This window comes from Podarcis liolepis (assembly GCF_965112155.1).
Source record: "Podarcis liolepis genome assembly, chromosome: 16".
Lineage (NCBI taxonomy): Eukaryota > Metazoa > Chordata > Lepidosauria > Squamata > Lacertidae > Podarcis > Podarcis liolepis.
Genome location: NC_139567.1, coordinates 30341966 through 30356390, shown reverse-complemented (window position 1 = coordinate 30356390; position 14425 = coordinate 30341966). Strand labels below are relative to the sequence as shown.

At 47.8% G+C, this 14425-nt stretch overlaps 1 protein-coding gene across 1 annotated transcript in view; it reads left to right on the top strand.

Moving 5' to 3' along the window:
* Positions 1-13927, top strand: part of TSPOAP1 (TSPO associated protein 1) — a gene marked incomplete at its 5' end in the record, with an annotated part of 36040 nt that extends 22113 nt beyond the window's left edge. The window contains 11 exons of the mRNA XM_083481261.1: positions 103-1182; positions 1892-2012; positions 2533-2684; positions 4606-4774; positions 5126-5197; positions 7216-7254; positions 8286-8392; positions 8742-8813; positions 11068-11166; positions 12967-13040; positions 13588-13927. Of these exons, the coding sequence (XP_083337387.1) occupies positions 103-1182; positions 1892-2012; positions 2533-2684; positions 4606-4774; positions 5126-5197; positions 7216-7254; positions 8286-8392; positions 8742-8813; positions 11068-11166; positions 12967-12993 (1938 nt within the window). The 3' untranslated portion in view covers positions 12994-13040; positions 13588-13927. The remainder of the gene's footprint in view (positions 1-102; positions 1183-1891; positions 2013-2532; positions 2685-4605; positions 4775-5125; positions 5198-7215; positions 7255-8285; positions 8393-8741; positions 8814-11067; positions 11167-12966; positions 13041-13587) is intronic.
* Between the last annotated feature and the right edge of the window lie 498 nt (positions 13928-14425).

Here is a 14425-nt window from a genome sequence, read left to right as displayed (position 1 = left end):
ATTGATGGTAGGTAGGCGCTGTTCCCCCATCCCTTTTAACACCTATTTCCTCTTTCTCTCTCCTTCTCCCTTGCTGGCCTGTTCTCCGGGGCTGGAACACAGCTGGACCTTGGCGACACCGATAGCGACGAAGAGATCCTGGAACGGATCCTGGAGATGCCATTGCAAAAAAACTGCAGCAAAGCACTTTTCAGCATCCCAGAAGTAACAGAAGAAGAGGAGGAGGAGGAAGATTGGGACCACGGCCTGAACAGACCAGTTTCACCCCCTCTGGCAAGGAAGTCTTCTGATGACTTCCGGGATAGGTCTCCCTACAAAAGAACAGAAGCTCCTCCTCTTCCTGTGGATGCTCCACCGAAGAGGAACCAGGTTCCGTCAGAGGAGGAAGTCTTGCTGGATGTCCCCGGGAAGTTCAGGAGAGAGGGTGTGAGTGAAATGCCTGGGAACTGGGAGTGGGATTGCCCTGAGATTGCTGTGGAGAGGAAGTCTTCCCAGTGGGGAAGGCCCAGCCGTTGCAGAGAGAAAGGACTCGCTCCATCCCAGGGAAACAGGAAGAGGAAGGTGGATATACAAGAACGACCCGCCCGTTCCATGCTGAGCAATTCCCACCAAGGCGGAGGAGGCCTCTACAGGGCCCGGAGCCTGAAGGAAAACTTGGACGTGATCACCAGCCTCGGGGTGGAGGACGAGTCGGATCTGTGCAGCTGGGCGAGGCAGAGACCCCGCCAAAGGAGGATGGTGCCCCTTGAGGCGGTGGGGGAGGAAGATGGCCCCAGAAGCCTCTCCCGCTGCCTCAGCCCGGAGAGCTTGGAGATCAACGTCGAGTACGACTCCGACGAGGACATGACGATCACGTCCACCCCAGCCAGCCAGCTCAGTTTGGACGGGAGGGCCGACGGATCCCCCACGGACTGTGAAGAGGGGTGGAGCGACTCCTCCAGCCGCTCGGGGTCGGTCCAGTCCAGCGGGCCAAGGGAGCTGAAGAGGTGCAGCAGCTGGGAAGAGGAGAGTGGGGAATGGAGCACGTCCCCCAGCCGCTCACCCGGGAGGCTCTGCTGGAGGAGGAGGGCCTCCACGGGCGCCTCCGAGGAGAGGAGCCGGAGTCTGGAGAGGAACCCCTCTCTCTGGAGAGGCGGGCTGGAGCGGCCTTGGAAGGATGTCCTTCCATCGTCACACCCACGGGTCTGTGAGCTGCCCCCTTCCCCTACCGCCATTGCCGCAGCTTGCCGCAACCCTGACCGTGCTTTCTCTCCCCAGCTCCCCAGCTTGCTTGCTTCCTGATTCTTGTGCTGAGTGCTGTGCTGGAAACAGAGGCGCCTCCTATTGTCCTAACAGCTGGAGCTTGTGGTGCATTTGTGATGCTCCTTCGTGTGGCTTTTCTTATGTTTCACTCCAAAATCAACTTGGCTGGCTGGAGGCTTCCCATGCAGTATTCCTCTTCCCAAAGGGAAACCCTGTTGAAGAATTAAATGTTTTCAGAATTCGAGGACACATTCCAGCCCTCTCAGCGAAGGGTCAAAGCTGGGTTGGCGAGGGGTGTGGCCTAAGGTGAGGGGTGTGGCTGAGGAAGGGGTGTGGCTTGTGGAGAGCCCCCTAGGCCATAGGCCTGGGGGGTTGGGCCACATTTGGCCCATGGACCTGATCTTCCCTCCCACTGCATTGTGGGTTTGGGGACACGTCAGAGGTAACTTGTACCACAACGCCAAACCCAATGGACTTTCCCAACATCTTCTTGGGTCCAGATTCCACAAGTTTCCAGAAGAGGAATATTGCATCTTGTAGCTTTGCTTTTGCATATGTGCGTGTGTTTGTGTGATTCCGCCCTGGCCATAAATTTTCAGATCTCGTGAGGATGGATCAGGGACTAATTCTGCCACGGGTTCTCTTCCAGGTGTCGGGCAATGGCAACCTTGAGCTGCTGAACTCAACCTCTTGGCAGGTCCCTACCAGGAGAGGCAGGCGTCCCCGAAGAAGGTGCCAAGATGTAGCAGAACCTCCCGACACAAATTCCGGTAAGCTGCTTAGCAATATAGAAATATAGAATTGTACAGTTGGAAGGAACTCTGAGGATCATCTAGTCCAATCCTATGCAATGCAGGAATATGCAGCTGTCCCATATAGGGACAGATCCTGCAACTTTGGCATTATCAGCACCACTCTCTAACCAGCTGAATTATCCTAGAAGGGGTTTTTTTGTGAGCAGGGAAAGCTACAAGGAGGGATCCAGTACCAGTCTTAGTCATTTCTGGGGAGGAGGGAATAATCAGGGCCTGGGGATCAATCCAGTGCTTTGCTGGGTCCAGGACCTGGCCCAAGTGCTCTGCGCTGGCAAACAGACTTAGAACTGGCCTTGGTCTACTTCAGGGTTTCCCAAACCTGGGTCTTGGAGCTGTTTTTGGACTACAACTCCCATCACCCCTGACGACTGGTCCTGCTAGCTAGGGATGATGGGTGTTGTAGTCCAAAAACAACTGGAGACCCAAGCTTGGGAGACCCATGTCTAATTGACCCTTTTTTTTGTGTCTCGGACAGACTCTTGGAGAAGCCCTTCACCTGAACCAATGGACTCTGGGGGCTCAGCCCGACTCTTTGTGGCCCTCTTTGACTATGACCCTCCCTCAATGTCTCCAAACCCCGACGCAGCTGAGGAAGAGCTCCCCTTTCAGGAGGGACAGATCCTGAAGGTAAGAGCAGAGCTAAGGAGAAGGCAGACAGTTCCGTTTTCCCCAGGTTATTAATTTATGTGGGAATGTTCAGGGAGGCAGAAGAGGATATATTAATGATACCCTTCCTAACTTGCATTAGCAAGTTCTATATCTTAGCAGAGTTTAAACATTCCCCTTTAAACACACAGTGGTTTGCTTGTGGAAGGCTCATCTGAGCCTCTCTATATAAGATTCCTGGTAAGATCCCTTCTTGTCGCTCTTAAAAAGAATAGACACGACAATCTTATTAAAGTCAATATGAAAGTAATTTGCTCACATTCATTCAGTTCACAGTTGGATCCCTGAAGGCAGACTTAGGTTACAAAAGTATATATACTGTATTTTTTGCTCTATAAGACTCACTTTTTCCCTCCTAAAAAGTAAGGGAAATGTGTGTGCGTCTTATGGAGCGAATGCAGGCTGCGCAGTTATCTCAGAAGCCAGAACAACAAGAGGGATTTCTGCTTTCACTGCACAGCGATCCTCCTTGCTGTTCTGGCTTCTGAGATTCAGAATATTTTTTTTCTTATTTTCCTCCTCCAAAAACTAGGTGTGTCTTGTGGTCTGGTGCCTCTTATAGAGCGAAAAATACGGTACATGTGGAACTATCCCATAAGGGAGTTAGTCCCAAGTGACTGCTGACAGAAAAACAAAATGGAGAAAAAGAGAAAAGAAGAACATGTGCTCTCCTAAGCAGTTATGGCCACCAATTTGGACAGCTTTAAAAGAGGATTAGACAAATTCACAGAGGAGGAGATTTCTATGATGACTATTAGCCATGATGGCTCTGCTCTGCCTCCATAGTTAGAGGCAGCAACGCTGCTGAATAGCAGTTGCCGGAAGCCAGAGGAGGGATGCTCTTGTGTTCGAATCCTGCTTGCAGGTTTCCCATTTGGGCATCTGGTTGGCCCCCGTGAGAACAGGGTTTTATCACATTGATATCACATTTTTTATCTTCCCATCAGCTGAAGGTGCCATTCTGGTCACCTTTTGAGTCCTTTTGGTCTCCTCAGGAGGAGCTTTTTCACTCTCTCCCCCTCCCCCCCGAGAAACTCTGCTTTGGCGGTGCTGATAACAAGAGGAAGTTCTATTCTGCAACGTTCCTAAATTAAGCAACAGTTTGGGGGCCCGTAGTGGTTTCTCTTCTGTATCAAGACTCCTTACGAAATTTTGACCACTTTGCTTTTCTAAATCTGCTTATGGGAAGAGGCGGAAAATTCTGCCACTTCCCAAACCCTTGTCACCATCCTCCACTGTGAACCTTTTTCAGCACCCTTGTGCACAATTTTTAAGAGAGAGAGAGAGAACTGTTGCTAGATTTCCTTTTTTAAAATATATTTTTATTGATTTTTACATAAAATTTCCAAAAATCATACCAAAAAAATTCTTATCTTATACAATGTTTTGGACTTTCATCAGCCACATCTGAAGATTTTTCAGTCTTTATCACTTAATCTGCATTTCGTTAGTTTCACTATTACTTTTAATAGTCCTAATTCTCTTCATACTTTTCTCTGCAATATTTCACATAGTCCTCCTTACAAAACTTCTTGCAATCCTACTAGCGTAATCTGTTGGTTACAATTGCTTTTCAAATAATTCACATATTTACTCCAGTCCTCTGAGAATCTCTGATCCCACAGGTTTCGAATCCTTCCTGTCATCTTATTTAATTCTGCATAGTCCATTAATTTCGTCTGCCATTCTTCTTTCGTCGGTAATAGACAAATATGCATTTCAGCATAGGAAATCTAAATACTTAAAATGCCTCTTTGCAAATATGGTTTGAAGATCCAGCAAGGCTCTTTTTATATTCTTAATATCTCTCTGACTGCTCCTCCCCAAAAAAACTCTCTTGCAAATTATTGTCCATCTTTCTCATTGTTTCCTCATCCTCCAGGTTTATGGCCACAAGGATGCTGATGGATTCTACAGAGGAAAATGCGGGGGGAGAACGGGCTATGTCCCCTGCAACATGGTCTCCGAGATCCAGGTGGACAGCGAGGCCACCAGGAAGCAGCTCCTAGAGGAAGGACGGATCCCTACAGACATGCTGGTGGAAAGTCTAGGTGCTCCACTCTGTCCCGTGACCTCGGGGTGGGGTGGGGAACCTCAGGTCCAGGCCCAGATGTGACCCACCAGAAAACACTGGCCCACAGCACTCTCCCCAGGCCATTCAGTCCCCAGCTCACCCTCCCCTCAAATGCTTTTGCCTGCCTGGAAGGTATTGTTGAATTGTGGTCATGCCCCTTGCAAGCCAGGATGCAGAGCGTTGCGTATCCCCAAATCCAGACTCTATACCACAGTGATTGAGAGCTGAATCCACCAACTGAAAATAATATTGCAAAAAGATTTCTTACATTTCATTATCTTGAAGATTGCTGATTTGCTTGGGTTTTGTTTTCTTTTTTTTAATGCAGATAACGGTGTGTTTTCCCCGCCTCCTCGTCGCCTCACAGTTCGCCCACCAAAACCTCGGCGGTCCAAAAAAGGTCTGTATCGTGTCCCAGGTGTTGGTTGTCTCTTACAGCCCTCTCAAGTCCCATTTGAAGAGATTGCCACAAAGCTGAGAAACAAAAAACACAGTCCATGCACAAGATGTGGGGAAGGGCTTAGCTCAGGGTTGGAGCACCTGTTTTGCCAGTAGAAGCTCCCATGTTTGAACCCCAGCATCTCCAGGGCATGGGGAAATACCTGAAATCTTGGAAAGCCACTGCCAGTCAGTGTAAATGGTCCTCCTGAACTAGGCAACTCAAGGTTTTGATTCAAGAAAAGGAGCCTATGTTCCTACTTAAATCAGCCCCTTTATTCAGAACAATGAGGACTAGAATCTTGCTTGATTTTTAAAGGAAGAGCCACTGCTCAGTGGTTGGCTACATGCATTGCCTGCAGAAGGTCCTAGGTTCAGTTGGGAAAAACTTATGCCAGCCAGTGTAGACCAGCAATGGAGAACCTCAATTCCAGGGGCCAAATCTGGTGGTCAGACAGAGAGGCCTGGAGGGCTGGATTTGACCCCAGGGCTACACCCCTCACCAGCCTTGCTGTGCACCCTGATCAAGTAATTTTACCTGGTTAGGAGGTGCCCTTGAACTCTAAAAAAGTTTCTTGCTTCTATAGATGGAGGACGATGCTTTTCCACAATGGCTTTGTGTGCGCTCTGGGAATCTGGGTTTCTTAGAGCTGGCCAACAAACACAGTCCATTCACAGGGTTGTAGCTCAGGGCCAGGACACCTGCGTGGCAGGTAGAAGGTCCCAGGTTCATTTCCATCTGAGGAACAGAAAAGATCCGAAACCCTGGAGGATACCCACAGGCTAAAAGGCGTTCCTCACCCCTGCTGTATGGACCATCTTGAACTAGGTGGACCAAGGATCTAACTTTGTAAGAGACAGCTTCCTGTGCCTCGTGGGCTGGTCAGGGTGATGCATACTTGATACAGCGTATAGTTAAACTATGGAACTCCCTCCCACAGGAGGCAGTGAAGGCCACCAACCTAGGTGGGTTTAAATGAGGATTAGATGAATTAATGATGGAGGAGGAGGAGGAGGCTACTAGCCCCCAATGGCTTGGCTTTTCCTCCACAGTCAGAGGCAGCAATGCTTGTGAATACCAGTTGCTGGAAACCACAGGAGAGGACTCTTGTGCTCCAATCCTGCTTGTGGGTTTCTCACGGGCATCTGCTTGGCCACTATCAGAAGAGGATGCTAGACAAGATGGGCCACTGGCCTGATCCTGCAGGCACTGATGTTCTTATGAGGATGGCTGAGGACTCTACAACATTGTTTTTGAGCTGAGGTGACCAACAGAGGGTTCCACCTACTAAGCACAGCAAGATATCGCAGGAACACATGAAACCTTTAGACCAGGGGTAGGCAAACTAAGGCCCGGGGGCCAGATCCAGCCCAATCGCCTTCTAAATCCAGCCCACGGACGGTCTGGGAATCAGTGTGTTCTTATATGAGTAGAATGTGTCCTTATTTAAAATGCATCTCTGAGTTATTTGTGGGGTGTAAGAATTCATTCATATATTTTTTCCCAAAATATAATCTGCCCCCCCCACAAGGTCTGAGGGACAGTGGACTGGCCCCCTGCTGAAAAAGTTTGCTGACCCCTGCTTTAGATGACCCTGCCCCATTCCTCCATATAGGGTAGCAAAGGGGTGTGACAGCATCAGCAGGGGTGGCCTGTGGTAATATGGTGCCCTGAGCAAGGACAAAACTTGACATCCCCTACCTCCCAAGTATTTCTTATTTTCAGAGTAATACCTTTTTTATTTCTTATTATTTTGAACCCCCCTCGGCACGGCAACAGATCAAGATCCAAAGCTCTGCCAATCAGAGCACCTGCTTTTGTTACAGCTGCATTTAAGGTTAGCCATATGCTCTGCCTGCAGGGCCTCAAACCAGCAATTTGGAAATAACTCTTGGCTAAGTCTTTGTTCTTCAGTAATGGGAAGAACGGACACACTGCGTTTCTATTTAAACTGGCTCTTCTGTTTTTCATCCCCACAGTGGAGCAGGAGAAGCAAGAAGAGAAGAATCCTTGCTTTGGTGAGCATTGCTTCGTCTTCCATTAGTTCATTGATTCCCAAACTATGTGCGGCGCATAGTTAAAACGATGGAACTCCCTCCCACAGGAGACAGTGATGGCCACCAAATTAGATGGCTTTAAAAGACGATTAGGCAAATTCATGGAGGAGGAGAGGGCTATGGATGGCTACTAACTGTGATGGCTGTATTCTACCTCCACAGTCGGAGGCAGCAACACTTCTGAAAACCACTTGCTGAAAACCACAGGAGCAGAGAGAGCTCTTGTGCTCAAATCCTGCTTGCGGGTTTCCCACAAGCATCTGGTTGGCCACCGTGAGAACAGGATGCTGGGCTAGATGTGTGGGAATGTTCTGGGCTGCAGGAGAGGATATATTGACTAAGTATATCCTTATCCAACTTGTGCTAACAAGTTCCCAAAATATCAGCAGAGTTTATAGACATTCCCCTTTAAGTTCGCAACAGTAACGTCTGCACAGGTTCACTAGAACCTCTATAATAATTACTCTGGTAATTTCCCCTTTGTTCCCTCTTAAAATACAAGACATGACACAGTCTTTATAAAGGTATAAAAGAGTTTACTCACGTTCTGTTCACAATATGATCCCAGAAGGCAGACAGCTTTAAGAGGGTTACATACATTCAGAATCTATCTTATACGAAGATAGTCCTTATCTCCTCTCTTGGCTGAGATCCAAGAGGGCATGTTACTCCTTCAGAAGATGAAGATGAGAGAGAGAGATATGGCTGCCTGCCCTGTGCTTTTATCATTACCTGCACAGGTGAGGCCACACCCACCTCTGGTCACATGCGGAGGAAGTCCGCCCCAGGAAGTTTACCTGCTTGCTGGACTGACATCCCTCCCCATGTTCTAACATGTACACTCTAGGAATGTTGTCATTGACTGGTCCTGTGTTTTACATCCCACAAGATGGGCCACTGGCCTGATCCAGCAGGCCCTTCTTATGTTCTTCTGCTCTGGGCGGCAGGCTGAAATAAGGAGCTGTGACTGCATGCTTCCTTTTCCCTGCTAGATGCACACGAAGGTCAGGATCTGAGCTCTGAGGACGATGCCCCAAGGACTATGGTGGCCATCTTTGACTACAACCCCAAAGAGAATTCTCCCAACCTGGATACGGAGGTGAGCAAAAGCGGCTGATCACCCAGTATTTCCTGGGCTAGGAAAGCACTCAAAGGTTCTTTGGTGATGATAAGCAAAGGCTAGTCAGTTTTAATAGCATTTGGGGCAATTCTGTCTCACCCTGGTAAGCCTCTGAGCCTCCCCACTCACTCTGCCTACAGTCATGAGGTGGCAAGAGGACTTCTCTTAACATCGTGTTTTCCCTGATACTATTGCCACCCTTCAAAGTAGGTCAGGCCAGCCTTCCTCAGATACTTCTGCAGATCAGCCCTGTCTTCACACACATTTCCAAGGTCACTCTCCCACCCAGCCCCCAACTTTCTCATTGTCTGCACTGTTTTCCTTCTAGGCAGAGCTGAGGTTTTGCGCTGGGGATATTGTCACTGTGCTCAGTTCCATGGACGATGACGGGTTCTATTATGTAAGTACAGTGTTCTTCCTTTTTATCCGAACTGTTCAGTCACTAAATGATGTATCTGAATAAAATCAGAGGGGCTGCTGCATCAATATGGGGTTTTGCCAACTCTTCCGCTTAGTCTTAGTCACCCTCCACCACTTTGAAAGCTCTGCCATCGCTGACCTCCGCCGGGTTTCGTTATAAAGAGTTGTTGGCAATTAAGAGCTGTGGAGGCGTCCTTTTTTTCAAGGCAGCTGAGCTGGTCCACCACTTAATTAAAATAAGCTTTGGGGAACCTGATTGGTTTGATCAGAGATGGATGAAAAGTGGTTGGCCGCTAATACACACTGCCACAAAGCAGGACAGCTGTCATCAGTTTGGGTGGTTTACGAAGGATGTGATGGGGTCAGAGAGGACTGACTTAGCAAGGCCTATCAATGATGAAAGCTATATGTAGAACCTCCACGTACAGGGGCAGTCTATCTCCAGCATCTGGTACTCTGAGGTTTAGTGAACACTAAATGAAAGAGGATGCGAGACTAGATAGGCCCCTTTTGCCTGATCCGTAGAATCATAGAATTGTAGAGTTGAAAGGGTCATAAAGGGTAATCTAGTCCAACCCCCTGTAATGAAAGACTCACAGCTGGGTTCAGGAGGGTTCTCTTTTGCGTGCACGAAACCTCCTACGACAATCTCTGATTCACCAGTCCCAGACTTGTATATAGAGCAGAGCTATCCATCAGATTATGCACAGCTCCAGATTATCTTGCCATGCACTCTTGGTTCAAACCCGTGCATGCAAAATGTGTGCTTTGTAGATAAAATGTGCACAAAATGCCTACAGTTCAAATACACATTTTTCTTGCACCTTTTTTATCTGTGAAAGATGGGATGGAGCAGACCTATGGCTGAGCCCCAATAAAACTGAGGCACAATGCAAATAGCCTGAACTTTCCATCTTCTGTGTCAAGAAATTTGTCTTTATATCTGTTCCCTAATATTCTGGGGGAGGAGGCAGATCCCACAGTTCCCTTTTCCCATTGTTTTGTCCAACTTTCTTCTGACAGTGCATCGTTAAACTATTGAACTCACTCCCACAGAATGCAGTATGTCTGACAACAAATGAAACTGAATGGTAGAAAACACAACTTGAAAAAAGAGACAATAATACACGTGTTTTTGTACAATAAGAAATCTTTAATAAAAACATATATTTTTAAAAAACACTAACTTGGAAGGTTTTACAAGAGTAATAGACAAACTCATGAAGGAGAAGGCTATTGGTGGCTACTAACCATGATGATAGCTATTTCCTGCCTTCACAGTTGGAGGCGGAAATGTACCTGAATACTAGTTGCTGGAAACCACAGGAGGGGAGAGGGCTCTTGGGCTCAAATCCTGCTTTCCGACTTCCCTTAATGGGCATGTGTTTGGCTTCTGCCACAACAGGATGCTGAATTAGATGGGCCCCTGGCTTGATCCAGCAGGCTCTTTTATGTTCTTATAAAGCTCCTGTACTTTAAACAAGTGTGTGACAGGCAGAAATTCAATAGAGAGTATCTTTGTCATGGCTACCTCTCCTTGCCGGGGAACAACTGCCACTGAAGTTTTGGCATCAAGCACAGCAAGAAGAAGAAAAAGAAGAGGAAGAAGGGTTTGGATTTGATATCCCGTTTTATCACTACCCTAAGAAGTACCCTAAGGACGCGGGTTGCTCCCGTTGCTCGGTCCCAGCTTCTGTCAACCTAGCAGTTTGAAAGCACGTCAAAGTGCAAGTAGATAAATAGGTACCACTCTGGCGGGAAGGTAAACAGTGTTTCCGTGCGCTGCTCTGGTTCGCCAGAAGCGGCTTAGTCATGCTGGCCACATGACCTGGAAGCTGTACACTGGCTCCCTCAGCCAATAAAGCGAGATGAGCGCCGCAACCCCAGAGTCATCTGCGACTGGACCTAACAGTCAGGGGTCCCTTTACCTTTTTAAGGAGTCTCAAAGCGGCTAACAATCTCCTTTCCCTTCCTCCCCCACAACAAACACTCTGTGTGGTGAGTGGGGCCAAGAGACTTCAGAGAAGTGTAACTAGCCCAAGGTCACCCAGCAGCTGCATGTGGAGGAGCGGGGAAGCGAACCCGGTTCACCAGATCACGAGTCTACCGCTCTTAACCACTACACCACACTGGCTCTCAATCTGTGCTCCTCACTCTGAATGGCTTTTAGGTGTCCAACAGGGAGTTTCATTTACCTTGTGGGCTATAGAGGCATTTCTCTTCTTTCTCTGCAGGGGGAGGTGAATGGGCAGAAGGGCCTTGCACCATCTAACTTCCTGGAAGCAATGTCCTTGGATGGAGAGCTACCTGGGGAGCCAAGCCTTGGAAGGCAGGTAAGGGGGGTGCCTTGCTGGATCGGGGCCTAGCTGCAAATGAAGGCTTTGATCAAGGCTTAAGAATAGTGGTTCCCAAGCATTTTGGGGCCACCACCACCTTAGATTCATAAATTCATCCCCAAAAAGCATTATTCAGAATTGCAGTTTGCACAACCCACTAAGTAAGATAATAACACAGCAGTGTTCAAAAGAGCAACAATTAATTGTGCATTTGTTCAAAATCCAATTAAAACTCTTCAATGGATGAACTTGGCCCAGTGATACCAGCTTTTCAAAGCCGCTTGATGGTTGTTGACAATCCCACGCCCCCCTTCTGCCCCCCCATGGCACTTAGCACCTCCTAGGTAATCCCGCCGGTACCACCCACTGCTCTAGTCTAGAACATCAGGAAATGGGCATGCCGCTTTCTACCCAAGCACCCCACAAGCTGGATTTCAGCAGGAAATTTGTGGCATGCTCCCAACTGCCCCAGTTTAACCAGAGACAGTCCAAAATGATCTCGGTCCCCATTTGGGGCATTTGGGGAGTTCAGAGTTTGGCCCCATGGGGGTTGCAAGTCTCTGCTGCGTACTGACTCAGCCTCCTTCCCTAGAGCAGAGCTTTCCAAACTTTTCATGTTGGTGACGACAATTTGTAGACATGCGTCATTTCATGACACAGTAATTCAGTTTTACTAGGGTTGTCTTGTTTCCAAAAGTAAAAACCAGGACACCAGCTGATCCACTAGGATCAGCTGCCTGTGGGAGTTCCCACTGGGAATTTTGCCTGGCTTTGCACATTCCCAATGGGGAACTCCCAAGGGCAGCCAACATGGCTCAGTCTAAGTGTCGATCAGCTGACTGGTGCTGGGAGAAAGTCCCTTTGAAGCTGTCATGATGTCAAAAGACTGGCAGATGGCCAACCCTACCCACTTATCAAAATTGTCCCTTTGGGCAGAGAGAGGTAAGGATCCAAGCTACAGGCTGGATCTAGTGCTCCACACTTGATACAAATGCACACCCACATAGCCGTTAAGACAACATTGCAGTTCACACCCTGAACCACTGGCAACCAACTATAGGACAATTATATTTTTCTAGTGAATCTGGAGCGAAATGAACTGCTTTTTCAATCAGTGGGGAACGGGCAGTAAGCAGGTTTTTATTTTTACAGTGGTGCCCCGCAAGAAGAATGCCTCGCAAGACAAAAAACTCGCTAGACGAAAGGTTTTTCCATTCGCGATTTGCCTCGCAAGACGAATTTCCCCTATGGGCTTGCTTCGCAAGACGAAAACGTCTCGCGACTTTTTTTCTTTGACTAAAAACAAAGACATGTTTTGTTTATAAAGTTAATTTATTTTCCCTTAAATTTTCGAACTGCTCTTTACAGTATGTGTGACTTTAAAGAGCAGTTAATAAACTGTTGTTGTACCAAATTTGGCTTTGTTTGGACTTTTTTTGACCATAGGAACGCATTAATTGATTTTCAATGCATTCCTATGGGATTTCGTGCTTCGCAAGACGAAAAATTCGTTAGACAACAAAAATTGCGGAACGAATTAATTTCGTCTTGCGGGGCACCACTGTATCTCTATAATGTTGGACAGCATATTGTTACCTTCACAGAATCATAGAATCATGGAATTGTAGAATTGAAGGGACGCCCCCCAGAGTCATCTAGTCCAACCCCCTGCAATGCAGGAATCAAAGCGAAAGAATCCCTGACATTGTTTTATTTTGACCCCACTTTCCCATTTGTTGTAAACTAATTCTTTATTTGCCTGGCTTTGCATGTCCAACGGTTGGTTGTGTCCCTCAGAGAATGAGAAAGCGGAGAGTCCAGTGACACACGCCAGGCAGGCAGAGGGAGACAGAACGACGGAGAGAAACCATGTAAGCAGCCTTTTCAGAAAATTCACAAGAGCAGAATTTCGTGCTTAGGTGTCGCGTGCAGCAGCTGGCAGCCACCAGCCATCATGGGCCATTCAGCAAATACCTTCAGCTAGCGAAACGGAAAGTCAAAATCACTTCCTCTTAATGCCAAACTTGGGCAGTGGGTGCAGACAGAAATAGAGGGGAAATGGGTCTATTGGGAAACAAGAGGGCAGGAATCAACATGCTCTTGAGGGAATTCCAAGGTTTACAGAAGTACATGTGTGTTGGTGGAAGCAAAACAAAAGAACTGCCAAGCAGCTGAATCCCAGTGAGGACTGAGCATGCTCAGTAAGCATGGAATGTTGGGTGTCAATTGGAAAAGAAAACAAGAAAACTGGGAGAAGGGATGGAATAGGGAGAAGGCATGGAATAAATCGAAGGGGGACAGCTGTCTGGAACCCTGAAAAAGGACCAGAGCAGTGGGGGCATACTTGTGTATCGCTACAGATAACATCATCTGCCTTTTCTTTTTCTTTGCTGCCATCTTCCCTTCCCTTTCCTTCAGCAGCGGCATTCACCAGATTATGAGGCACAGCCTTCTGTCTTGGAGTAGCAGCTAGATAGCTCCACTGCATCACGCCATCTCAGTCAGATGAGAGCCTTTGACCCATGGGCCTCTCGTGCTTCAGACGTATCAGCTTGGAAGAAGGAGAAGATAAGCTTCTGTGGGTCTGAGCGAGGCTGGCGATGATGCAGAGCTGAGACGCTGCAGTGCAAGATGAATTCTGATTACCAGAAACTTAAGCCTTGCTGGCATTTTACTTCCAGGAACTGAGGATGTGCTGGTCGCTCTGTGAAGCACTCTAGAAAGGGACTCTGACAGGAACATTTGCCATTTTAGTTTACCTTTTCTCTGATGTGTGGTTTTGGCCGTGATGTTGTCCGATGGATGTTTCCCATCTCCATTATCTGAGAAAACGTTTCCCTTGGTTAGGAACCGAAGCTCCTTTCCCTAGGCCTGCGTGGGGTGGGGACTCTCCACCAGTCCAGGATTTTCCTTGAGGCCTCCCACTGGTCTGTTGGGGATAGATTTTTACAGCAGGGGCATCTGAGAAAAAGACGGACAGTGATCCCACCAGGGTGTGGGTGTGTGTCACGTTTTCTGAAAGCTGAAATAGATTTTACTAGGGATTCCCACCCATTGGCTATTCATGCAGATTCACACTACAGGCCTCTTGCAATTTATAATCCAGATCATGGAAGATTCTAAATTGCTAGCGATTGTGGCAGAGTTTTCCCTCTCACACTAGGATCATCATTTGAGAATTTAATGCCCAGGTCATCCAGATGTGGTCCCCCAGCAGCCACCATGGCCAATGATCTGGGATGATGGAGGAGACAGT